Raw genomic sequence first — 27,450 nt, 5'->3', positions numbered from 1 at the left:
CAAAACGAGGGTGTGCTGGGATTGTAGTTCGGTTCTGTCCTCCAAGACCAACATACACTAAAATGTAGGCTGGATGTAGTCATCTGCGGGATAAATTAATTATGAACTCTTTTAAATATGCGGTCTTTAACATTGTCATTAACGTGCTGTTAGGTTTGGGCCATCTTAGCAGACGCGGAACTTTTATGTTCATGTGATCGGCTACCAGGAACTGAATAACACCCGCAGTGATTGGTTGCCCATTTCCAGCGGGCCACTGACAATGCGCGATGTTGCAACATACGGTGAATGGGAGTTTGGTATGGGGAAGGTGGGCCGGAACCCAATGAAAGTGAGTAGTGACGATCGGTCTGCGTGAGCGGAGGCAAGTGTGTAGAGTTCACCCGGAATGGGCATGTGGGTGTATATCAGATCACACCGAGGGTGGCTGCCCCAGAATTCTTCCATCTCCGCACTTTCTCCAATGGCAAATTGATTATGCCCCTGTAGTTCTCATCTCTTGCTCATTGGTGACATTTAATCGCTCCATTACTGGCGGCCGTGCTTTCAGCTGCTTGGGCAATAAATTCTTCAGTTGTCCTCCCTAAACTTTTAAGATTCTCTTGATAAAACTTTTGCTTATGTACATTGATAGTATCTTGCTTGGATTGGCGTCAGTTTTTTTAAACACTCTTCTGAAGTATCGTGGGGCGTATATCAAAAGTGTTGCATAAATGGAAACTGCTACCTAATGCAATTACTGGCTAAGGCCATACCATGGAGGTATTATCGCCGAACTTAAATTTTTACTCGACAGCATTCAGCAATAGGAACCATAGGCCGTTTAACTTTGTGACATAGGCAAAAGACTAAGTACAAAGGTTTCCTCCATGACATAACAAAAAATCGGGATCAAACAGTCTAGGCAGATAGCTTTATCGATTTTAGCAATAGGTTTTCATTTGTCATTTACGACTGCAGTGATATCCATTTTAGACCAAAAAGTTAATCTGGATCTTTGGATTATACTACGATTAATGGAAAATCTCAAAAAATGTAGATGCAGGCAATCTGAAATAAAAACAAGTACAATATATTGGAAAAACTCAGATCAGGCACTGTCAGGGTAATGTCAATAATATTTTACAGGTTCTCGTTTTCACATCAGCAGTTTCAGCCTTTTTATACTTTTTCATATATTGTAGTTTTTTACCCTGTAAATGCCTGCACAAAAATGAATCTCAGGGTTGTATGTGGTGATATATACATACTTTCTACTTTGAAGAGAAGTAGCTATTATTTCAGGTCTGAGACCTTCATCAAAGAGAGAACTAAATTAGTCTGAATAGCCAGAAGGTGTGGGAGGCCAATGGTGCAACAAAGGGAAATTCTCTAAAATAAGATGATGTGGAAGTCTGTATAATATGTTGCTGATCTTGTGAAGTCTGTGTAAGGTTGTATAGTCTGGCCTATTGGCAAAGTGTACAAATCAATGTGGAAGTATAGGATGGCTGACAAAGATTGCCATTGACACAAGAGATTCTGCAGATGATGGCAGTTTGGAGCAACATACAAAATGCTGGAGGAACTCAGCAGGTCAAGCAGTGACCATGGAGGGAATGGACATTTGATGATTGAGTCAAGACCCTTTATTAGGACCAAAATTGCCAGCCCTGATGGATACAAAGAGTGAGTTACCTAAAGTTTGTGAATTCAATTTTGAGTCCTGCACCTATAACATACCCACATGGAAAAAGCAGTTGTTTCTCAAGTTTGTGTTGGGCCTTGCTGTAGCACTACAGGAGACCACAGAGTGAGACTGTGTTGTTAGCAGAGTCACTACTTTGGACTGAGTGTAGGTTGATCACACAATTGTGAATACCAAATGATTCAAAGTGCAAGTGAACTGCAAAGTCTGTTTGGATCTCTGGATAGTGGGAAGAGATGGAATGATGGGGGATTGCACCCCCTGCAGTTGCAGGGGAAAGTGCTATATGACAGTTTTTAGTAGGTGGGGGTGGAAGACTGGTCCAGGGAGTAGCAAAGGAAGTGATTCCTTGCTGAAAGGGGAGTGGATGGGAATATGTGTCTCCTGGTGGAAATTATGGGATATAGGGTGCCACAGCAGTGTAGAGGTTAGTTTGACGCTATTACGGCTTGGGGTGTCGGAGTTCAATTCCGATGTCATCTATAAGGATCCTTAACATCCTGTGTGTGGAATTCATGGGTTTTCTCCAGGTGCTCCAGTTTCCTCCCGCAGTTCAAAGACGTGCCGGTTAGTAGGTTAATTGGTCATTGTAAATTGTCCTGTGATTAGGCTCAGGTGAAATTGGGGGATTACTGTGTGGTGCGCCTTGAAAGTCCTATTAACTGTTGAAAGCGGAGACTAATGGGTGAAAGGCAAGGATTGTGGAACTTTTCTTGCTGTCCAGTAGAAGGGTGAGGGCAGAGGTGTGGGAATTGCAGTTAAGTGTTCTGTTCACTATGATAGACAGGCATCCACAGGTACAGAAGGGGAAAAACATTTCAAAAGTGTCTGTGCAGAATATTTCATCATCTAGGGATCTGAGAGAATGGAATGAAATCCTTCCATGAGGTTGGTTGGGAGGAATTATAATCAGAGTAGCTGTGGCAGTCCATGGACTTGTAGTGGCTGTTAGTGGCTGGTTAACTCTCTGAGATGGAGAGATGCAGAAAAGGGAAGAGTCAGAGATCACCCAAGTGAAAGTAAATGCAAGGGACAAATTGATTGCAAAAATGATAAAATACCATAAATACTAACATTTTATTAACACATTATAAACTAAGGCAATTTTTTATATAGAAAAAAAAGAACATTTGCAGATGTGTATTTGGGCAGGGAGAATCATGGGAAAGCTGACTTCTATGTACTTGTCAGCAGTGGTTTAATATTATAATCCTGGCCTTTTGTTTTAGCATCACTTGGATCAGATAAATCTAATTGTTCATGTAATTTCCTCATTTTGGGCAGCTGAAAATTGCCAGATGTTTGGAATCTAACAGTTTTCTTAGCGTATTGTGCAAAACAGGAGCTTTACTTTGATCTAAATGATTCTATCACTTGGGGAAACTGAAGTTTCCTCTCTGCCATTGATAACCCTGATGAACACTGAGAAGGTAACAGAACTGAAAGAAACCTGAGGTATTGATGCAGTAGGCCATAAGCTGTGGTGCAATCTTGTCCTGAAATCATGGGAGATTAGCAGATGTAAAGAATATTTAAGTCTGAAAGACATATGCAAATACACTATAAAAATTGAGAAGTATATTAATCAGTGTAGGCACAGCTCTTGTCAGTATCATCAAGATATAATCACAGGGGTTTCAAATGTTATTTATATGTGTAATATTCTATCAGAGCTTAACACCTTAACTTTTGCTTAAAAGCTTACTTTGAAGGCAGTGAAACCATTTCACCCATACTTGGATGGCTGAGATTAATTGGTTGAACTGCAGTATACGTTCATGATTAGTGTCAACTCTCAACAACTTGGTGTAGGGTTTGAATTAGGCCAGGGGTTCCCAACCTGGGATCTATAGACCCTTTGATTAATGGTAGCGGTCCCCTAGATTAGGCTTTTGGTTAATATGGTGTGCTGTGCTGGTCAGGATTTGCAAAATGTGTCAGGAAACACTACCATAGTAGTTTACATCCATGTCCCATGCCATCCTGACTTGCTGTTCCATCATGATCACTGGATCTAAATACTCAACAGGCTATTAAGGATGGGGAATAACTGTTGACCCTTTCTACAAAAACATGGGGAAAAGTGATTGAATAAAAGATTTATTGTACAGCCAGTAGAGCAGATTGAGAGCTGCAGAGGAAGTGTGAGAAAGGCACACACAGACTTGCTTACCTGAAGGCTTGCAGCATTGATGATAGCACATGGAGAACAATTGCAAAGGACAGAGTTGGACACTACACAACATTGCTGTGTTGAATAAGTGTCATCAAAGGTAAAGTAAGTACAAGTCCGAGAAAGTGAGTCAGGATCAGGTGTGCATTACATGTCTTCAGCTCAGCTTTGCTACAAGAAGAGCTCTAACTGTGCCAATCAATTTTCCAGCTCTTGGCTCCATCCCTCCCCCTCCTGTCTTCTCCTATCATTTTGGATCTCCTCCTCCCCCTCCCACTTCCAAATCTCTTACTAGCTCTTCCTTCAGTTAGTCCTGACGAAGGGTCTTGGCCTGAAATGTCGACTGTACCTCTTCCTAGAGATGCTGCCTGGCCTGCTGCGTTCACCAACAACTTTGATGTGTGTAACTGTTTTAGGAATTTGGTTTGCATTGATGTGTCTTGCCAAACCTGCACATCCTGCTTTTCTGTTCTTTGTAGATCTCCCGAATGAGTTGTTACAGTGATATGGTCATCAAGATAATGCTATTTCTATTTACAGGCATAAAATAACTTTATAAACACGAGACATTCTGCAGATCTGGAAACCCAGAGCAAAACACAAATTGCTGGAGGAGTTCAGCCCGTCAGCAGATCTACAGAAGTGAATGAACAGTTGATGATTCGGGTGACACCCTACTTCAGGATAAAGTTATAAATAACTTTGACTAAAAGGTGGTATTGCCCCATACTCTGGGGTAATAGACCATCTTGTTAAGTTGCAGAGGTGCATTTTGTGAAGGACTCTACTGGTCACAAAGCACACTGTCTTTCTGGATGTTCCCTACATACTTCCCAGCTCCGGCATTTCCTAAGATCAGACACCACAGCTCAGGTATGAATTTATTACTTTCCTGTGACATTCTCCCAGCAAAATTGTTAGGGTATTAACTGAACATCTCTATTGATTTTTGCAGATGATTTATTCATCAATTTTTAAATTATTTTCTGCATATAGCCTGATCGGTTAATCATGTTTGCAGCCTTTCCCGATCCTAATGAGTCGTGCATTGTATTTGCTGGAATTCTTGAAGAAACTAATCTAGACTGTTATGTAATAGACCATGACGGGATTGTCTAATGATAATGAAAGCATAATTCTGGTAGCATCTGTTCCATCAGTGTTGATCAATCCAGGCAAAACGTTTTGTGTCTTGTTTCTCTATTTGCTGTTCTTTATTGCCCCACCAAATAAGTGCTGCTGGACTATGAGAGCAAAAGGAAAAACTTGCATTTATGGAAAACCTTTCACAATTTATTGATGTTTTAATGTGTTGTACAATCAAAAAAAAGTTTTTAAAAATGTATTTAGCTGTTGTATTATTGGAAAAGCAATAGCCCACTTGTGCATAGTGTGCTGCTGCAGCCAGTAATGATGATAAGGTAATCTGATTTAGTGATGTTGGTTAAGAGATTTGTGGAGAGGTTTTCTAAGTATATCTGAGTGTGGGCCATGTATAGGGACTCAAGTGACCTGAAGGTGGCTAGAGCAGGGATCCAAGTAAGTACTGGCAGGAAGTGGAGGGCAGAGGAAGCTGTTCAGGAGGCAGAGGCGAGGCTGCGTCACAGGAGGCTGGTGGGAGTGGTCACATGAGGCCGAGCTGGGCTAGGATCCTTTCCAACTCCCCAAATGGACACCAGAGGGAAGGAAAGGCATCGTCTAGTTCAGGAGGAGGTGACAGCAGTAGTGGAGGAGATGACAGCCTGCAGGACGGTGGGAATGAAGCAGCAGGGAGCTTGGACAAGATGGGAGAATGCAGTTGAGAGGAAAGTGACCTGGGCTGATCTTTGGAAAGCCGAACCACACCGCATCCAATTTCTCATCCAGGCAGTGTACGATGTGCTTCCAAGCCCATCAAACCTGCACACATGGGGCAAGGCAGAGTCATCTGCGTGCCCACTGTGCTCCAAGCGAGGAACCCTGGAGGACATCCTCAGCGGCTGTGCAAGGGCACTTGGTGAGGGATGGTACCGATGGAGGCATGATCAGGTCCTGAAGACCATCACTGAAGCTGTCAGCGCAGGAGTTGAGTGGGCGAAGCGGTCCCAACCCTCCAAGCAGACCATTGCCTTTGTCAGAGCTGGGGAGCAGCCAATACCTGCCAAAAGAACATCTGCAGGCATTCTGACCTCTGCAAGGGACTGGCAGCTGTTGGTGGACCTCAAAGGGCAGCTGAAGTTCCCCGACCATATCGCAGCCACCACCCTGCGACCAGACATTGTCCTAGTGTCTGAGTCTACTAAGCAAGTGGTGCTGCTGGAGCTGACAGTCCCATGGGAAGATCGCTTGGAAGAGGCCTTTGAAAGGAAGCTCTCCACGTATGCAGGACTGGTCAGCAACTGTCAGCAGGCTGGATGGAGAGTGAGGTGTCTCCCAGTGGAGGTTGGTTGTAGGGGATTCGTAGCCCGTTCTTTAGTTAGAGCCTTCAGCAATTTGGGCATCGAGGGAGAGAGGAAGAGGAGAGCCATCTGCAGTACCACCGATGCGGCAGAGAGGGCGTCAAGATGGCTGTGGCTCAGAAGGGGGGAGCCATGGAGTCATAAGTAGCTAGCCATCTGGACACAAGCTGGGGTCTGATCAGCCCCGGCTGGGTCACCTGGAGGAGGTTGTATGATGTTGAAAGACCCGAAACACCCGATGATTCCAGGAACATCACTGAAGATGTGTCCAGAAGTATCAATAGATGTATGTACACAGCTTACACCCTGAGGTCATCAGTGACAACCAGGAAAGACTGGGTGACAACCGCGAAAAGAGTGGTGACGACTGGAGAGTCAGTGACAGCCCGGAAAGACGGCAACCAGGGCAGAACGGGCTGGCAACCCAATCTGCGTCCTCAGAGAGGAGGGCCTCCACAAAAGCTACGATGACCCTAAAGGGAAAGATGCCCCCAGGGGTGCCCGAGAGCACCCCAGTCAGACGGACGTAATGGCATCAGACCCAGGCAATGAACAAACGATGATGAGGAAGCAGTGTGCATGTGGCAAAATCTGCAAGAACGATCGCAGCTTGAAGATCCACCAAGCGAGGATGAAGTGTTTGGCGGGAGCAGGAGCAGCTCAACGTGCAGGTGTCCAACCTGGTGAGAAGAAGGAGGGGCCAGGCCTGGAGTCACCCCATAGTGCCCAGAACCTCCAAGTGTTGCAAACTAATCCTTCTAACATGAAGTCTAACAGGAGCCGTCTGAGGTGAAAGAGGCGCTGTTGTGCCTTTTTCACCACACAGCCAGTATGTACAGACCACGTGAGATCCTCGGTGATGTGGATGCTGAGGAACTTGAAGTTGTTTACCCTCTCAACCCCAGATCAATTGATGTCAATAGGGGTTAGCCCATCTCCATTCCTCCTGTAATCCACAACCAGCTCCTTTGTTTTTGCAACATTGAGGAAGAGGTTGTTTTCTTGACACCACTGTGTCAGAGAGATGACTTCTTTCCCTGTAGGCCACCTTGTTATTGTTTGAGATAAGGCCAATCTATGTAGTGTCTTCAGCAAATTGAATTAGCGGATTGGAGCTGTGGGTGGCGACACAGTCATGGGTATACAGGGAGTAAAGGAGGGGACTCAGTACGCAGCCCTGAGGGGCTCCTGTATTGAGAGTCAGAGGGTTGGAGGTGAGGGAGCCCATTTTTGCTATCTGCTGGCGATCTGACAGGAAGTCCAGGATCCAGCTGCACAAGGCAGGGCCAAGGTCTCTGAGCTTCTTGTCGAGTCTGGATGGAATTATGGTGTTGAATGCTGAACTGTAGTCCAAGAACAGCATTCTCAGATAAGCATCCTTCTTCTCCAGATGTGCAAGGATGGTATGTAGAGCAGTAGCTATTGCGTAATTGATGGAGCTGTATTGTATGGTTCCTCTTTCCCCCAAAGATTCCAAGTCTTCTGTTCAGGGAGGAAAATTGCAAGGTTGAAGTTGGAATCGAGTGGAATAAAACCTTATTCTTTTGGAAGCATTCTTTTTATTTCTTTCCATTGTTTTCACAAGTTATTTACTAACTCTTGGATAATAGTGTATACAGCATTTGGCAACGTGATGCTGTCATATTCCTATCTCTTGATATCTGATGTTATTTAAAAATAAATTGCCATTATTAATATCATTATTTTTTATATTTCATATATGGGAGTCGGGTAGAAGGGTAGAACTGAGCAGGAAGAATAGCAGAGCAGGCTCAATGTGCTGTCTGTTGAAACCTTCATTTTCAGTTGGGCAGAATTGTTTTTGCCCACTGCCCAGCATGCCTGTGACTTCCTGATGTCCATTCCCCTATTAACAAACAAGGTACTCCCGCCTTATTGAGATGCTTCCTCCAGTACATCAGGGCTGATTGTTACTCATGTATGATGCTGTTTGATTAGTAGAGGTCCTTTCTGCAGAATTCAATCCTTTTCATACACTGTCTTCACACTGTCAAGATTCTTAATGAAGCCTGTAACTAGTTACCAGAGAATGGTACTTGAACTGGTTCATGCAGGGCAACTGGACTTAAGTAAAATTCGTATAATTTGCATACGAGGACAGACTGATTTTTAAACCCCTCGTCTCACAGTATCTCAAAAACACTATCACCTCTAAATGAACTGTTTCATCTTCCAAAGCAATTAGTAGATAATGTACATATTGTAAGCTGGTCGACCAGTTGGGCATTAGATTGCACTTATCCAAAGTCTGTGCCATCACCTTATGAAAACTGGCTGGGCTATTGTGGAATTCCTGAGGGAGTCTGGCCCATGTATACTGCTGCCCACTTAGGGTGAAGGCAAATTGGTCTTGGGACTTGGGTGCTAAAGAGAGACCCCAAAATCCATTGGCGATATCCAGGACTGGAAAAACTTTGTTCCAGAGTGTTACGTACCCCGTAACTGGGTTGCCAAACCAGCAGAAATGGACCACTCAGTTGGAGTCTGGATTACTGTAACTAAGAAAGTTTTATTAAAGAAATAAGCAATACAGTACTCTAATCAAAAGGATAATAAATACAACAGTTCAGCAATGATAAACACATATACACAGAACTAGGATAATAGGATCAAACAAGCTCTATCGTCATCTAGGGGTAAATGACCAGTTTCAAAGTGACGCAAAGTTCGGTTCAATTGAGTTCAGTTCGGTTCACAGTAATCACCGTCGTGCTGGTGGACGGGGGGGGTGAAGGAGAGAGAGAGCGAAAGCGAATGAATATTCAAAACGGCTTCCACACAGACCTTCGATATTCTTCACAGTCAGCTTTCGGGCGAGCCCTTTGTAATGTCTTCTGAGGTCACCGACTGTGACCCCTCCGTTTCAGACACGATCGTTCCTCTGCAGTGAACCTGGCACCCAGGCAAGGGCGGACACACACCAGATTCCCGCCGATCGTACCTTTCCACCCTGTGCGTCTATGGCTTGGTCCCGCGAGCAGCCCTCCAAAAACTCCCACCGACTTGTGGGAGGCGCACCGCTTCCAGGGTCTCGTTACCTTGTGGTGTCGTGTGTGTTGCCTTAGCGAACCTGTCCCTTTTTATCCCCCTGCTGGAGTATCGCCTGTCCATCACACTTCAAACAGTTCAGGGTTCAAACAGGAGCCGATCTTGACAGTTCTCAGACCGGTGTCTCCTTCCGTTAAACTCTCTCGTCTCTTCATTAACATTTCCGAATGCTGCTCCATTGTCTTCCTTATCTCTCTTTCTCCTGAAGACAGGTGGCAGATCAGCTGTTGATCCCACTGGTGCCAGTACAGGACAGTTAACATCTTAGTCTATGTGTACTTTTTGTAACCCTCTTTCGTCACACACAGACAAGCCATTCAGGATTGTTGCAGGGCTCGCCACAATAGGATGCAGTCTCGGTGTGTTCTTATTAAGGGTGGCATAGTCTATTGTTAATTGATATGATCCATTGGGCTTCTTTACAGGCCATATAGGCAGGTGAGTTGGTAGTTGACGCAATTTCTCTGAGGATCCCCTGAACAACTGTCAGTGTGGCTACACTGGCCATGTTGTGTTCTCTGTTGGTTGTACTTGTCAGGGGCAGAAAATTTGTCCATATTATTTCTCCTTTTCCTGAATCTATAATGGCCCCTGCTTCCCTTAGGATGTCTGGTCCAAGGATTGTACCCTCATTTTTTTTGGACAGACCCAGAAATACACTGGAAGCTGCACTCTGCTGATTTTGAGTCTTTTTGACTCGCTTCTTTCTGCTTTCACTGTTTGTCCTCCTACACCTGTAATATAAATAGCCTGTCCAGTTGTTGGCAAGGGTGGGTCAGTTAACGATACCGATGCCCCTGTGTCAACTAACATATTGCATTGCTGCCTCCATAACAATGCTGTTGTGTATATCTGCGGGTCACCAGCACTGGCAGTGGGGGACGCTGCCACGTTTTTTTCTGTCCTAAAAGCTGTCTTCACCAGCTCTTGGATCCGATTGACAGTCAGATTGGTCAGACTGGGTGCTGATGGGGTGAGAGATTGCATGTCTGCCGTGACTTGCACCTGTTTTTCTTTCCACTTTTTTGGACGCTGCCTCCAACCATGTCCTAATAGACCACAGCTGTAGCATATCAACTCCTTTACCTTCCCACATCTATTTCAGCAGTTCCTTACTCTGTGCCCTGACTGCCAGCACACAACAAACATCACAGCAGCTGCATCCATTATAACCACTTTACGATTTCTCTTGCGCTTTCTTTGGTCTATCTGACTGGCCCACAAAACTATCACAGAGTAGGTCGACCCCACCACTATCCCTAAATCTAAAATTTCTGGTGGGCTGAGCTCGGGCTTTCCTTCAGCATTTTCAGGAAGACTGGGCCATCCTTCCCTGAATTGTTGAACCTTGACTACTACTCCTCATATGCTCAATATTTACGTTCTGCGTAATCCATGGCTGTCTCAACAGCCCTGTCTCGTCGTTGAGTCGCTGCCATTATTGTTCCCAGTTACTCTCACCCCCCCCCCCCCCCAACGTCGCTGCCTCACTTCCCCTTTTAAAAGAGCGATATCTTTCTTCATTACTGGCGCTCCTGGTAGTTGCCCATGTACCATCCCACACCCCCGGGCCATACTATCCCACATATTCCTTCAGCATTTCGCTTTTACCAACACACTTATATCTTTCGGGTGCCTCTGGTGAATTTCAACCATTTCCTCGAGCTTGCACCAGAATTCCGAATTTCCATATGTGACTTTAAGTGAGGGCGACACTGACAAAGTATTGTTTCTCCCCGGGGCTGAAGGGCTTATGAATGGCTGTAATCAGAGTCAGGGGCTGCCTTGGATCATCAGGGTTCTCAACCTGACGTTGCCTGACCTCAATAGGTACCATCCCGACAGATATATCTGGGTAAAACTCAGAATCTGAAATATCTCCACATAAATTCCTACACTATGCAAAATATAAATGACGGGTACCAGTTGAATAGCATATACTTAAGACTGCAGAGTATGTACTCATAATGGGTTGCATGAAGGTATCCCACTTCTGACACCAAATGTTTTTGCGTGAATGAAGTCACCAGAGAAAAGTACTGGTAGATATGAAGCAGCTTCTTTATTCAATAAAACAAGGTGCAGCAGGCATCATGTAGAGATGATTTTGGTCGAAAGGTCTACCTGGCCCAATGTGGGTTTCGATATTTTATGTGCCAAACATTGAAGGACAACTCTATATTTACAATGCATCTACAATGCTTTCTTTGAAACTACACACAAACTTCACACTTCCCAATTTCCACCCACACCAGAGACATCCAAATGAATTTTAAACAGCATTGTCTGGTCTGGGGTCATGGCTTTTAAGAACCTATTGTTCAGAGCTACACTCGAAATTAAATCCACAACTTATACTTCGACCTGAAGACTGATGGCTGAAGTAATTTACTAAATGTGAATGTGATAAACCCACAAATCACTCTTAACAATGTTATTGATGTTGCATCAGTAGTAAATCAACAGCTTCATATTGAATGCCTTTCAGCAATTTTCCAGGTGCAAGTTATAGAAGTGGCATATTGGCATAGGTCTGTGACCTAGGTTCAATCCTGACCTTGGGTGCTGTCTATGTGGAGTTGTCACGTACAGTGAGTAGCTATATGGACTGTGTGAGTTTCTGTTGGGCGCTCTGGTTTCCTCCCACATCCCAAGCTCATGCTGGTTCATTAATTGGCACCTGTGAGTTACGAGGGGTGATGGATAAGTTCGTGGCCTAAGGTAGAAGGAGTCAGTTTTTGAAAAACTAGCACATTTATTTTTCAACATAGTCCCCTCCTACATTTACACACTTAGTCCAGTGGTCGTGGAGCATTCGGATCTTGGACCTCCAGAAAGTGTCCACAGCAGGGGTGATTGATAAGTTCGTGGCCTAAGATAGAAGGAGGTGAGTTATACAGCTCTCGTTACATGCACGTGCAGTTCAACTCCTTGAGTGATTGTGCAGATAGTTTGAAGTTAATAACTCGTCTCCTTCCACCTTAGGCCACGAATTTATCAATCACCCCTGATAAGTTATTAACTGATGAGCTATTACATAGAAACATAGAAAACCTACAGCACAATACAGGCCCTTCGGCCCACAAAGTTGTGCTGAACATATCCCTACCTTAGAAATTACTAGGCTTACCCATAGCCCTCTATTTTTCTAAGCTCCATGTACCTATCCAAAAGTCTCTTAGAAGACCCTATTGTATCCGTGACCTTGTCACAGATCGTAATCTGTGACCTGGCTCAGTTTGACTCTCTCCATTGGTATTATTCCCTGTTCCCACTGAGCTGCATGGGTTCCTGGCCCCATAGTAACTGAAACACTCTCACACAAATAGCCGGCAGTGCATTTTACACACCCACCACTCTCTGTGTAAAGAACTTACCCCTGACATCCCCTCGGTATCTATTTCCAAGCATCTTAAAACTATGCCCCATCGTGTTAGCCATTTCAGCCCTGGGAGCAAACCTCTGGCCATCCACACGATCAATGCCTCTCATCATCTTATAAACCTAAAAAAGGCTCTAAACATAAACAAGGAAATTGTACGTTGCTTTGAGGATTTGTTAGAAGTATACAAATTATGAGGGTATAGATAGGGTAAATGCAAGCAGCTTTTTCCACTGAGGTTGGGTGGGATGACAACGAGAGGTCATGGGTAAGTGGAGAAGGTGAAAATTTAACAGGAACATTTGGAAAAGCTCTTTACTGAAATGGTCATGAGAGTGTGGAATGAGATGCCAGCACAAGTGGCGAATATGAGCTCGGTTTCACCATTTAAGAGAAGTTTGGATGGGAGCCTGGATGGTAGGGGTATGGAGGGTGATGGTCCTGGTGCAGGTGGTTGCATCAGACAGCTTAAATGTTTTTTCAGCATTGACTACATGGACCAAATAGCCTATTTCCACACTGAACTTCTCCATGATTGTATGACAGAGAAGCTGGCTAGACTTGTTTGGAAGGGAAAAGGTAGGAGTGACAACGGAGCAGCAATGGCTGGAGATTCTGGGAGCAATTCGGGAGCTGAGTGATCGATACATCCTAATAAAGTGGAAGCATTGGAAAGGCAGAAGGACACAACCATGGCTGAAATGAGAAGCCAAAGCCAACATAAAAGCCAAAGAGAGGGCAAACAAAAGAGCAAAAACCATTGGGAAGCTTTTAGAAACCAATAGAAGATGACTAAAAAAAGAGTCAGATGAGCTCAGGGTGTGGAATTATGATATTGCAGTCATTACTGAGTCTTGGCTTCAAACTTTCTGCATAATCACTCAAAGAGTTGAACTGCATGTGCATGTAACGAGAGCCGTATAACTCATCTCCTTCTATCTTAGGCCACAATCTTATCAATCACCCCTGTTGTGGACACTTTCTGGAGGTCCAAGATCCGTATGCTCCACGACCGCTGGACGAAGTGTGTAAATGTAGGACGGGACTATGTTGAAAAATAAATGTGCTAGGTTTTCTAAAATTGACTCCTTCTACCTTAGGCCATGAACTTATCAATTACCCCTTGTAACTAGCCGAGATGGTTAATAGGAGAATCAAAGGGAAGTTGATGGACATGAAGAGAAAATAAGTTTTTGTAGCAAAAGGTAGGGGCATTGGACTAATGGGAATGCTCTGAGACAGCGGTTCCCAATCTTGGGCCCATGGACTCCTTGCTTAATGGTATTGGTTCATGGCATAAAAAAGGTTAGAAACACCTACTCTAAGAGTTTGCATAGAGTTGATGGGCTGAATCTGTGCTCTAAGGAATTATGGGACTTCTACAGGATAGTGGAATACTGAGCACTTCCCTGGATGAGAACAACTCCAACAGTAATTAAGAAACACATCTGTTTAATTGTTTGTTAACTGTGGAAGTAGTAATGGCTCCAGTATTACAATTTACAAAAAGTATTTGCCAAGGCTTTCACAGATACTCCTAAACCTACAACCTCATGAGAGGACAGGCAACACATGGGAACATAACAGAGGTACCTGCATGAATCCTTGCAAGGCACACAGAGTCCCAACTTGGAAAAGAGTTTTTTTTATCATTGCCGAGTCTAAATCCTGGAACTCTTTCCCCAGTAGGGACCATAGAAGTACTTTCACCACAAGAACTGTGCCCAAAGTGTGATCTTCTCAATGGCAATAAATGTTACCCTTGCCAGCATCGGCCATGGTCCATAATTTTATTCTTAATACACAGTTTATGGAAGTTTTCAACCCTGTAGAGTATGTAGCTAACCCATCCTTGTACTCTGTTTTTTAGAATAGTACCTCATCCTTCCCATGCTTTTATTTCAGAACAATGTTCCTGGTTGGCCTGACTGGAGGGATTGCCTCCGGGAAAAGCACAGTTGCTGCTTTGTTTCATGAACTTGGATGCCCTGTTATAGATTCCGATCAGATAGCAAGACAGGGTAAGTTTTGGACTTCTCGAGATCCTACTTTGTGACAGTATGATATTTAAAAATCGCAATTTCTAAAATATTGGTACAAAATGTACAGATTACAGTTTCTCTTTTATAGTTATTTTATAACTATTCTATTTTCTGATTTAGTGCAGTATTGAATTGGTTGAAGGAACTTAATGCTTTGAATTTGCTATTAACTAGTACAGCAATGAAAATTGAAGTAGTTCCTGTAATGACAACATGTTTTGACTTAATTGGGAATTCACAGCCGTATTTCATTGTGAATAATGAACTGCCAACAGTGGAGTCATAGAATACTACAGCACGGAAACAGGCCCCTTGACCCATCTAGTCCATGCCAAATTGTTATTTTGCCTACTCTCATTAGTGTACACCCAGACCATCTCCCTCCATACCCCTCCCACCCATGCACTTGTACAAATTTCTCTTAAATGTTGAAATCGAAACAGCATCCACCACATCCACTGGCAGCTCATGCCACACTTACATCACCTTCTGAAGATGTTCCCCCTCAGGTTCCCTTTAAATACTTACCTTTTACCTTTAACTTACTGTATAACCTCTAGTTCAATTCTCTTCCAACCTCAGTGGGGGGAGGGGGGGAACTGCATGCATTTACCCTGTGTACACCCCTCATACTTTTGTATACCTTTGTCAAATCTCCCCTCAATTTCCTACAATTCAGAGAATAATGTCCTAATCTAATGAACCTTCCCCTATATCACAGGTCCTCAGGTCCTGACAATATCCTTGTAAATTTTATCTGTACACTTTCAATCTTATTGACATCATTCCTATAGGTAGGTGACCAGAACTGTATGCAGTGCTCATGTCTTATATGATTTTAACATAACACCCTAACTCCTCTACTCAATACTCTAATTTATGAATGAAATTCATGGGTATAATTGGGTGGTGTGGGCTCATTGGGCAGGAAGAGCCTGTTACTGTGCTGTATTTTTAAATAAATAAAATAAAGAAACGCCTAGGTTCTGGAATGGTTCCGGACAACTGGACAGTCACAAATGTCACTCCATTCCTTAAGAAGGGACGGAGGCAAAAGACAGGAAATCATAGGCCATTTAGCCTGACTTCAATGGTTGGAGTCCATTATTAAGGACGTGGTTTTGGGGTACTTGGAGGTACATGATAGCCGGCCAAAGTCAGCGTGGTTTCATTAGGGGAAATCTTGACTGACAAAGGATAGACAAGGGAGAGTCAGTAGATGTTATCTGTTTGGATTTTTCAGAAGGCCTTTGACAAGGTTCCACACGTGTCTGCTAAAGTAGATGCGAGCTCATGCTATTACAAGAAAGACGTTATGACAGAAGATTGGCTGACTGGCAGAAGGCAAAGAATGGGAATAAAGGGGGCCTTTTCGAGTTGGCTGCTGGTAACTAGTGGTGTGCTGCAGGGTTCCCCAACTTTTTCATGTTATATGTTAATGATCTAGATGATGAGATTGATGGCTTTGTGGCCAGGTTTATGATACAAAGGTAGGTGGAGGGACAGGTAGTATTGAGGAAGCTGGAAGTCTGCAGAGGACTTAGACAGATTAGGAGAGTGAGCAAAGAAGTGGCAGATGGAATAGTGTCGGGAAGTATATGGTCATACACTTTGATGGAAGGAATAAAGACATAGTCTGTTTTCTAAACGGGGATTGAACTGAGAATTCTGAGGTGCAAAGGGACTTGAGGGTCCTAGTGCAGAATTCCCTAAAGGTTAATTTGCAGATTGAGTGTGTGGCGAGGAAGGGAAATACAATGTTCGCATTCATTTCAAGAGGATTAGAATATAAAAGCAAGGATGTAATGCTGAGACTTTATAAGGCACTGGTCAGACCACACTTGGAGTACTGTGAGCAGTTTTGGATCTGGTGTCTAAAAAAAGGATGTGCTGGCAGAGGAGATTTATGAGAGTGACCCTGAGAATGAAAGGATTAATGGAGCATTTGATGGCTCTGGGCCTGTACTCACTGGATTTTAAAGAATGAGGTGATCTAAATGAAACCTATCAAAGATTGAAATGCCTAGATAAAGTGGATGTGGAGAGGATGCTTCCATTAGTGGAAGAGTCTAGGACCAGAGAGCACAACCTCGCAATAGGCATCCCTTTCAAATTGATGAGGTGGAATTTCTTTAGCCAGAAGGTGGAGAATCTGGCTAAATCATTCGGTATATTTAAAGTGGAGGTTAATAGGTTTTTAATAAGGATGTCAAAGATCATGAGGAGAAAGCGGGAGTATGGGGTAGAGAGAGGAAAATATATAAGCCATGATTGAATGGTGGAGCAGACTCGATGGGCCAAATGGCCTAATTCTGCTGCTCCGTGTTATGGTGATATTCCACACTTGAGGGAGGATCAGGGGAAAAGAGTTAAATGCACTTATTTTTACTTCTGATTTATGTAGGCCTGTAAACTTAAATTGGCATACAGATTTTTGAGCTATATTTAAGTTTTCATAGGTAATCTTGAAGAGTGATTGAGAAATGTAATGTTTTAAATCAGTTTCAGCTGGAAGAAGGTAGATCAGAAATTTATGAATGTATTGCTGCCCAAGCCACTATATATAGGAAAGCAGATTGACAAGAAATATACAAGCAAAACACTTTAGTTTATTTGCCAAGTGAGAACTGTGAAGCTGAGATTTTGTATTAAATATTTAGAAACATTGTTTAGATTAGATGGACTACTGTATATATTTAATTCCCATATTGTTATGCAGAGAATAGAGTGCAAAATTAAATTTTATAGAACCAAAAAGTTTAATGTTTTAGGAAAGGTTAACAAGCTGAGGTGCTTTTCTCAAAGGGATAACTGAAATAGGCCTGTACGTTATGGAAGGATTTGTATGGTAAATATAGAAACTTGAGAGTGAGAGGAGTATGAGGGGTACAGAAGTACAAAATCTGAAAGGCAATTGAGGAGAAATGCCTTTCTGCATAGAGTGGTTAGAATGCAAGAGTCTGAAGGAGTAAAAAAATCTGAGGTGAAAAAATGTGTTAAAGTTGAAATTGAATAAATACTTAGAGAGAAAAATAAAAAATTGTCGTCTTGGAATCAGATAAAGATGAATTATAGGAACCTAGTGCAGATTTAAAATACTGGCAATATCTGTTGAGTTATTTGTATTTATAAATGCATGTCCCTCTAAGATGATGGGTTTGTTCTGTGTTTATTTCCTGTAAGTTGTTGAGTTGGACTCCCCTGTGTACTGGGCAATAGTGCGTTCCTTTGGTGAGGAGATCCTGCTGGAGGACAGAACCATCAACAGGGCGAAACTGGGCAGCATCATTTTCTCCAACAGGGAGAAACGGCTGCTCCTGAATTCCATCACTCATCCGGCAATCCACAAAGCCTTGCTCAAACAAGTTTTCATATATTTTATTCAAGGTAAGTGGTGAGCTGTTAACAACATTTTAACTTTGCATTAAGTTTATACTGTAAAATACATAAGAATAAATATGTATATTTTGTTTCTTCCTTTGAGGGCTAGAAAATTCCAGACAGTAAAACAGACAATATCTGGCATCTCTGCTTCAGCCACAATTCTTCTTCATCATTATAAATTATTCTCTAACCCTTTTCCCCACCCCCTCCCCCACACCTGTAGCCATGTCATCTCAAAGAAGTGACAGCAAAAGCCAGGGGCAATTAAGGAGAATGTAAAGTGGTGGAGCAGACTTGATGGGCCGAATGGCCGACTTCTGCTCCTTTGTCTTATGGTCTATTGTTTGGAAAATTATTGTATACCTTTTGGACATCATAACTGCAGGAGATCACAATCACAATGTGATCACAACATATGTTGCAAGTTTACGACTTGTATGTATTAAACACAACTAGAAATCAGTTTAGTTTTTCACTATAATAACTGGAAGTGTGACTGGCATGAGTTTATCTACTCTGGCAGTGGTGGGGAATCCTGCTATCATTCAAACTACTAGATCTGCCCTAGCATAACTTGTCGGTTTGACTTATGGGTCTCGCCAATGTATTCAGTTACACATCTTGCTCCCAAGTGTTGTATAATGCTACAACCTAGATTATGTAGACTTGTACAGTGTCAGCAAATGTTGTCCACATTATCAACTATAGATAATTTCATAGCACTCTTATCTTCAACTCAAAAGGTTGTGGCTTCAAGTCTCACTCCAAAGACCTGAGAATAGCTTGATGCTCCGATGACTGGAAGAGTGCTGCATTATCAGAAGCAATTGCAAGTCATCACACTTACTCAACATGTACTCACTACCATTCAGCGGTCCGATTCCAAAGCACCTGCATTCTGTTATCCACTTCAGTAGATATTACCTTATTTCTGGGGTACTCTCTAGCTTCTTCAAACTGGGTGATTCAGTGGCAGGAGAATTCCATTGAATTAAATGTTATTGGAGATTATGGGCAATAAGAATTGGTAGCAGAGAGAGAGGTAGAAGATACTTGTAACCTATTAACAATTTTGAACCTATAGTTCTAATGTGGAAAAGGCCATATTTTAACCAGTTTTCATCTACCAGCCAATTTTGATTTTAGATTTGGATTAGTTTATTGTAGTATACTTCAGAGTGCAATGAAATTCCTTAAAGCTATGGGAGCAGGTGGTGGATGGTCGTATGAGCAGCTAGTGCACATCACAACTCCTGGTTATACGACCACTGACACCAGGCAGACAATCTGAAGAGTATTGATGATGGCTGGGTCTTGAAGAGGGCTATGGCAAACCACTTCTGTAGGAAAAATTTGCCAAGAACAATCATGGTCATGAGAATATGATTGCCCATGTCATAGAAATGTAATCTGCAGAGTAAGCAACACTTATCTGATGACATTCAATTGACAAATTGATTAATTTTAATTAGTGCAATACATGAGTATAACTTTTTTTTTAAAATCTCTGCAGGGTATCGATATGTTATTCTTGATGTCCCACTCTTGTTTGAAACAAATAAGATGGCTAAATTTATGAAGCATACTATAGTTGTTTACTGGTAAGTTTATGTTAAGCCAAATGTCTTGATATTGATAGCTATCTGCATTGTTTGCACTTACTAAAGTTCTCTGATTCATTTGGTATAGAGGCAAGGGGTCCAGTAGGAATTGGGAACCAAAAAAAGTTGCAGATACTGGATACCTGAAATAAAAGTAGAGAGTGCTGGAAAAGTTCTGCAGGCTGGACAATAAGAAGCTGTTGCGTTTCAGGTCAAAGACCCCTAATCAGGACTGTGGACACTTTGACCTGAAACGTTAATACTGTTTCTGTTTCCTGACCTCTTGAGTTTTTCCAGCATTTTCTGCCTTTAGTGTAATAGAAACATCTGGTAAAATGGAACTTTGTTCATTGATCATAGATTTAAACAATGTTGAATTCCTTATGATCCCCACCTCCATTTAACTATTTGGATAAATTACCTTGCTGTTCCTCACTTTTGGTCTGGTAGTTCCTGTAACTGAGAACAAGAGTTTTAATTCAGGGTGGAAGCTGGGGGAAAGGGAGCTGGTGGGATTGGCATGCTATCCTGACTTTGGAGAGATTTTAGCTGTTTCAAACAAAGTTTCTTCAGGTATAGGACTACATAGACAACTGGCAACCACTCTTGCATCTCCTTTGCATTTTGAGAGAAAAAGAAATTGAGGGCAATTGTTGGTTCAGAAACAAATCTTGTCTGGAGGGGGGGGAATTGCTTTTTCTGTTTTGCTGCTGATTTATCACATTGTTTGTGGACTGACTCTTGCAATACTGTGAGAATTATCAGTATTCCAGTATTGTGTCAAATGTACCATTTTCCGTGCAATTATCTAGAAGCTGAATTTTCTGGGTGTTTTCCTCTTGGAAGAAATCAAATGAATCAGCTAAGAATTTGAGGCCTAGGAACCTGCAGCAGAGGAAGTTGCTTTGCTTGGTATATGTTTCCCTCTATAACTAATTTGTGAAATGTATCCCAAGGAAGTTTGCTTTATCAATATATAGAGGGACTTGTGAGACAGGGTACAACACTGGGCCTCTTCCCAGGGCAAGTGGTGGAAGAGCTGTCAGTGAGCAACTGACCATAAATTAGTGACCATAATTCTCCATAAAATAGTTATGGAGAAGGGTGCATCCTGTTCACAAGCTAAGGTCCTGACCTGGGGCAGAGCAAATTTTGGAGCCATTAGGTGTGAGCTTTCAGTTGTTGATTAGGCAAGGTTGCTTGCAGGGAAAGTGTGGTGTCAAGAGTTTAGGGCCTGCATCTTCCTGTTAGGGTGAAGGGAAAGGCTGCCACGTTTACCAGAGGGAAGCTTGGTGGGGGAGGAGGACATGAGAAAGATCTGGCAGAGAAGGTGAGGGAGACTCCCAAAAGATTCTCAATAGACAATAGGTGCAGGAGTAGGCCATTCAGCCCTTCGTGCCAGCACCGCCTTTCACTGTGATCATGGCTGATCGTCCACAATCAGTATCTAGGTAGATCAAGTGTAAAAGAGCAGCTAGAAAGAGAATAGTTCCCTCGACGATAAGCATGGCCATGTATGTGAAACCAAAAGAAATGAGTGTGATTTTTTTTTTTCAAAATTACTATTTCTCTAGCAGCACAATGTTGGAGGGACTGAGCAAATCAGATAGTGTCTATGGAAATTAAGAAATATTTTGGGACTGGAAAGGAAGTGGGGGGAAGGAGGATGGCTAGAAGGTGATAGGTGAAGCCAGGTGGGTAGGAAAGAAAAGGCTGGAGAAGAAGGAATCTGATAGAGGAGAGTGGTTCATAGGAGAAAGGGAAGAAGGAAATGACCCAGGGGAGGTGTTAGGTGAGAATAGGTAAGAGGCTAGAGTGGGGAATAGAAGAGAGAAGGTGGGGTGAAATTTTACCAGAAGGAAAAATCGATGTCATGGTATCAGGTTGGAGGCTACCTGGATGGAATAGGTGTTTCACATCCACCCTGAAAGTCGCCTCTTACTGGCAAAGGAGGAAGCCACGGACTGACAAGTCACAACAGAAATGGGGATAGGAATTAAAATGGTTGGCCGGGGGAAATTCTGCTTTTGGCAGATAGAGCAGAGGTGCTCAACAAAGCGGTCCCCCAAATTTACACCAGTCTCACCAAGAGAATGTTTCTGTTCAGTTTTTACTATGTAGAAAACAATGGAAGCTAAGGAAATGGGGGGGAGGTGTGAGTGATGTTGGCTTGGACCATGTACAAGTTAGGGAAGAGGTATTGGGGTCTTAAAATCCATGAACGTAGATAAATCCCCAAGGTCTGATCTGGTGATTTTTGAACTTTGTGGGAAAACTAAGGAAGAAATTGTGCAGGCCTTTGCAGAGAATTTTTGCTTCATCTCCAGCTACAGGTGAGGTTCCAGTGTTGCTTCACTGGAGAGTGATACCACTGTTTAAAAAGGATAGCAAGAGCAAGTCAAGAAACTGCAGGCCAGTGAGTCTGACATTAGTTGCTAGAGGAGATTCTGAGGAATAGGATCGGCCAACATTTGGCGAAGCAGGGTCTGATTCAAGACAATCAGCATTATGTGGAATGTTCTTTGAGGAGTTAATCAAGAGGGTAGATGAAGGTAAGGCAGTGGATGTTTATGGACTTGAGCAAGGCCTTTGACCAGGAGATGGCATGGGAGCCAAGGGGAGATGGTGGCTCAATACTAGAAAGCAAAGGTTGATGTTTGAGGATCGTTTCTCAAACAGGAGGGCTGCGTCAGAGTGAGTGTGTGTGTGCGTGCTTGCTTTGTAATTTATAGAAATGATTTGGATGTGAATGGTTAGTAAACCTGTGGATGATACTAAAATAGGGTGTTGTAGATTATGAAGAAGGTTATGAAAAATCATAAGGGCATCTTGATCAGCTGGGTATGTGGGCTGAGGTTTGGAAAATAGCTTTCAACCCATGTAATGTGAAGCTTTGCTTTTTAGGTGATTAAACTAGGGTAGGGCTTGTACAGCGAATGGTAGGGGCCTGGGAGTGTTGTAGGACAGAGGGACCTGTGAATACAAATGCATAGTTCACTGTAAATGGTGTCACATGTAGATTGGGTAGTGCCCTGGCCGCCTCCAGTCAGGGCACTGAGAATAGGAACTGGCAAGTTATGTTAGATTAGATTAGCTTTATTTGTCACATATACATCAAAACATACAGTGAGGTGCATTGTGTTAATGACCAGCACAGTTCATTGCCATATATAATAATGTTGCAGTTATAAGATGTTGGTGATGCCACACCTGGAGTATTGTTTACAGTTATAGTCACTTTGTTAGAGGAAAGATGTTATTAAACTTGAAAGAATGTGGAAAGGATTTACCAGGATGTAAAAGGAGAAGTTGTGTACACCAGGACTTTATTCCCTGCAATGTAGGAGATTGAGGAATGACCTAATAGAAGTATATAAGATCATGAGGGACATAGACAAGGTCATGGCACGTAGTCTTTTTCCAGGAGAAAACAAGATGGTTTAGGTTTAAGATCAGAGGCAAGAAATTTAAAAGGGACATCAGGGCAGCTTCACACAAAGTGTGGTGTGTATTGGAATGAGCTGCCAGAAATGGTGGTTGAGATGTGCACATTAACAACATTTCAAAAAGAACATGTAGATAAGTACATCAGTAGGGGAGGTTTAGATGGCCATGGCCAAATGTGAGCAGAAGGGACCAGCTTGTTTCACAGCACAGTTGGCATGGGCCAGTTGGGCTGAAGGGCCTGTTTCCATCACTCTAATACTGAAGTGTTGACACCTGTTGTGTCTGGCTACTTCCTACTCTATACTTAAGCAGGAAACCATTTAGATATATCTATTGGCTAACTGGGGCACCTGATGTATTCAGAGTTCAGTGAAGCTGTGGTGTTAGTAGAATGATAACACCCAGGAGACCACTTGAACCATCATACAAGTATTTTTTTTTTTTTTTTTGCTTTAGCCACTTAATTCCGCTTGTCTGAATTTCTCCATAGCTCTACAGTTGTCTTTGCATACATCATTTGATTATAAATAGATTAAAGATTTCAAAGATTAGCTTTATTTGTCACATGCACATGGAAACATACAGTCATATGTGTCACTTGCGCCAACAACCAACACAGTCCAAGGGTCTGCATATGTCGCCATGCTTCTGGCGCCAACGTAGCATGCTTTCAACTCACTAACCTTAACCCATACATCTGTGGAACGTGGGAGGAAACTGGAGCAGCTGGAGTAAACCCACATGGTCACAGGGAAAGTGTACAAACTCCTTACAGACAGTTGCAGGAATTGAGCACTGATCACTGACGCTATAACATGTTATGCTAACTACTAGGCTAATGTGCAGCCCCTGAATTCTGAAAATAATTTCAGAATTATTTTCTGAAAATTACTTTTCAACAAATCCTCCTCCTCCTCCTCCAGGTTGTTGCATAAAAATTTTAGTCTTCTCATTTAATTTTTCATTGGAGAGGTCTCGTAAGAGTGTACAGTTGGCTGTATATACAGAAACAATTGTTTTGTGTCCCATAGTGACCCTCAGGCCCAGCTGACCCGATTGATGAAGAGAAATAACCTGATTCAGGCTGAAGCAGAGCGGCGCATCAGTGTTCAGATGCCATTGGAACAGAAGTGCAAGCTGGCGACCCATGTGATCGATAACTCTGGGGATCCTGCCAGTACATACCGGCAGGTTTGCAAACTGCACTCTCAGTTTGAAGACTCTATGGATTTCTTAGCAGTAAGGTTGTTTGCTGTGGTCACCCTTACTGCTTTTGGAGGCCTTCTGTACATGTTCATTAAAAAATTTATTTTTTAAGATCCGCTGTGAACAAGATCAAATTAGGACAAACATTTTGTCTTACCATAAAATGAGCCCAATGTAAGAAGGAATAGTAAACAGGGTATGGATGTACTGCTAGTGAACAATCTTGGTTTAAACCCATTTTTCTTTATTATCTTCCTTCCTTTCTCATTGATATGAGATTGAAAAGATCTCGTGCAAATTATCAATAGTCAGTCTTCTGCTTTGTCAACTTCTCAGAACTAAATTGTAGCATTCAAGTGATGACATTTCCAGAGCATTGAGATGGCCACAGCATTAAACCAAGTATATAGCCTTTATTTGAATATCAGGGACTCATTCATGGATACACTTTACTTCAATGTTTAATCAGAGTGAGCACATGAGAAATGTTTGTGAAAGTTGTCCTCTGTGCCCTGCAGATACCCAAAACTGTTGGTATTTCTTTAAAGAGTCACAATTAAATCCAAACTAGGCCAATGCCATTATACAAAACTGATGTCCTATTACCTGTTTCTTCCTCAGTAATATGCGGCACAGTCAAGGTACAAGGTGATATGGTGTGTGGGTTGTGACATCAGCATATCTATTGCTCAGTGCTGTGACTTGGGACAGTTGGAACCCCACCGTTGTTCTTTTAATAATGTCCTGCATGTTGGAATCACTTTATTTGAGCAGGTGAGGTGGGTGAGTGTGCATGGTGGTAGTTAATATATGTTTTGTGGCTTAGGCAGTGGGGCAGATTTAGCATCTTGATCAAGGAAAGTAATGTGACTCAAGGCTGATTTATACTTCTGCGTCAAATCGACACCGTAGGTATGGCGTCGCCGTGCACTCTGCGCAGAGCCTACGCAGATCCCTATGCCATAGCCTGACGCGCACCTCTCCCAAAATGTAACTACGCGTCGCGGCAACACAGACTACAACAACTGTGATTGGTATGCTTGGTAGCATCGCATTTCCTCCTACGCTGCAATAGCTTCCCATTGGGCGACTGAAGGGCAGGGAAGGAACTCTGGCTGCAATGCTTTCCATAAAGCTTTATAGACCTCCGAAATTATGGACACATTGCGCTTTTACAGAAAAAGACGCTGGCTTTAAACTTGTTTACCCTGAGAAAGACCACCATGACCATGAAGCCTTGCGTGGGCAGGTGTGTGTGCATGCGCGACGTGCCCGAATTGCAGAGCGACGCAGACACACCAACGCACAAGTATAAATGCTCACAACGCGCGTAGACCACTTGTGTAGGTTACGGCGTCGAGTTGACACAGAAGTATAAATCAGCCTTTAGATGTATGGGACCAGTAGTTTGTTCAATTCCATTGGTGGCATTGCATAATGTAGCAGCATCCACTTGTGGTCTAATTACCATGTGAGATCATCTTGAAGACTTTTTGTTTGATTTCTTATTCAATTCAATGATATGGATTTTGCCGCCTAACTTTCTTGCATCAAAGAAAACACATATGATGCAAAATTGAACAGTGGTGGTAATGGAGCAAGTGCAAAACAGGCTGCCAATCTGTTGTTTTTTTGGTTATTTCTAAATTTAAAGTTGATCTAGATTGGATGAAGTGTCAACTGGTTTGCAAATATGCTATTGTTTACACTTGTCAAAGACCAGATACTTCATCGACATTTGCAAAAGGAGCAGATGTCATTTAAACAATACTGAGTTTCTGCTGTCATGGCTTTCCACTCATGCACCCAACCAAGTAACCAATCTCATGCTGAGCCTTAACAGTGATAGAGTGCAGACTAGGTTATATTGGGTGGGGGTGATGAGAAGGCTGCTACACACTTTACACACTCATTGTATTTTCCTGTCAGCAATTGAAATTACTCAATACAGAATTGTTTCCTCCTCCCCATCTCACTATCAATCTATTGGATTTGGCATAGTTGTTACTATTTTTAGTGGCAAGTGAAAATGCCTAAATTGCTACATACTTGCTCAACTTTTTCTGAGAATATTTTGTAGCTCCAGAATAATAAGATTGTACTAATTTGTTTCAATGTTCATGAGAAGATGAGATAAAAATTCATTTTGGGGGCCAAAGTGAGTGTCCTGTGTTGCAATACACTCAAATGAAATCCCTTCCCCCAGGGAAGATGAATGCCCTTGCCACGTCAGTTTTGGCTGCATTCTCAGTTCAGGATAAATGACAGAAATTAAAATCAAACATTGGTGCCATGAAGGTTCACTTTGTGTCCATCTAATTTAAGCCTCAGGATGCCCCGAGCATATAGAGATGTGGATAAGACTCCCACATGTGCATTCTGTGTAGTTGTTCAAATAGGAAGCTTGTAATTGAGTTGCTTTACTTGAACTTTGTAAATGTGTCTAACATGTATAAATAAAACAACATTGTCTGTCTTTGAATTGGTTTGAAAACAATGTTATTTAAGGTTGATTGTTCTGTTGAAATTATTTTCTACTTTGCTGATCTGATAGTTTTACCAGCACTAATCTTTAAGAACCTGTCTTCTGCAGTTTGTGTCAGTATGAGTATAATCTTCAAAAAGTGTGAGACTAATAACATATGACATTTTCTGTCATTTGGTGTGTCAGTAAGGCGTTGCCTGATTCTTCAGAATCTTATTTCTGTAGGAAGAGCAGTTATATTTTCCAATCAAAAATAAAAAATGTCAATAAATATGGACTGGCTGCATTATTAGAGAGCTTATTTGTTTGCCATATTTTGCTATTATCTTTCATGGACAGACCTCACAATCTATCTCATTGTGATCTTGCACCCGGATGTGAGATTCTGCAGATGCTGGAAATCTTAAGACCATAAGATATAGGAGCAGAAGTGGGCCATTCAGCCCATCGAGCCAGCTCCACCATTCAATCATGGGCTGATCCAATTCTTCCAGTCATCCCCACTCCCCTGCTTTCACCCCATACCCTTTGATGTC

General features: G+C 42.5%; 1 protein-coding gene across 4 annotated transcripts; it reads left to right on the top strand.

The window, feature by feature from the left end:
* Positions 1–7: 7 nt before the first annotated feature.
* dcakd (dephospho-CoA kinase domain containing) lies at positions 8–27,185 on the top strand. 4 transcript variants are annotated; one of them, XM_072249586.1, is made up of 6 exons: positions 8–64; positions 4,401–4,733; positions 14,655–14,770; positions 17,975–18,178; positions 19,689–19,776; positions 24,255–27,185. In XM_072249586.1, the coding sequence occupies exons 3-6, from the start codon at positions 14,659–14,661 to the stop codon at positions 24,538–24,540; spliced, it is 690 nt and encodes a 229-aa protein (XP_072105687.1). In that variant the 5' UTR covers positions 8–64; positions 4,401–4,733; positions 14,655–14,658; the 3' UTR covers positions 24,541–27,185. The 4 variants fall into 4 exon arrangements, with proteins under 4 accessions (XP_072105687.1, XP_072105684.1, XP_072105685.1 ...); XM_072249583.1 differs by lacking the exon at positions 8–64 and adding an exon at positions 252–331; XM_072249584.1 differs by lacking the exon at positions 8–64 and adding an exon at positions 291–364.
* Positions 27,186–27,450: the final 265 nt, after the last annotated feature.

Source organism: Mobula birostris, chromosome X (assembly GCF_030028105.1).
Source record: "Mobula birostris isolate sMobBir1 chromosome X, sMobBir1.hap1, whole genome shotgun sequence".
Taxonomy (NCBI): Eukaryota; Metazoa; Chordata; class Chondrichthyes; order Myliobatiformes; family Myliobatidae; genus Mobula; species Mobula birostris.
The sequence above is the reverse complement of the archived record's forward strand: the minus strand, read 5'-3'. Positions and strand labels throughout refer to the sequence as shown.

What these genes read in the sequence shown, in the direction of transcription:
- dcakd (XM_072249586.1), top strand. Translation starts at nt 14,659, where the DNA reads ATGTTCCTGGTTGGCCTGACTGGAGGGATTGCCTCCGGGAAAAGCACA. An exon ending in CGATCAGATAGCAAGACAGG is followed by an intron (nt 14,771 to 17,974) that starts GTAAGTTTTGGA and finishes ATTTCCTGTAAG; the next exon opens with TTGTTGAGTTGGACTCCCCT. An exon ending in TTTCATATATTTTATTCAAG is followed by an intron (nt 18,179 to 19,688) that starts GTAAGTGGTGAG and finishes AAATCTCTGCAG; the next exon opens with GGTATCGATATGTTATTCTT.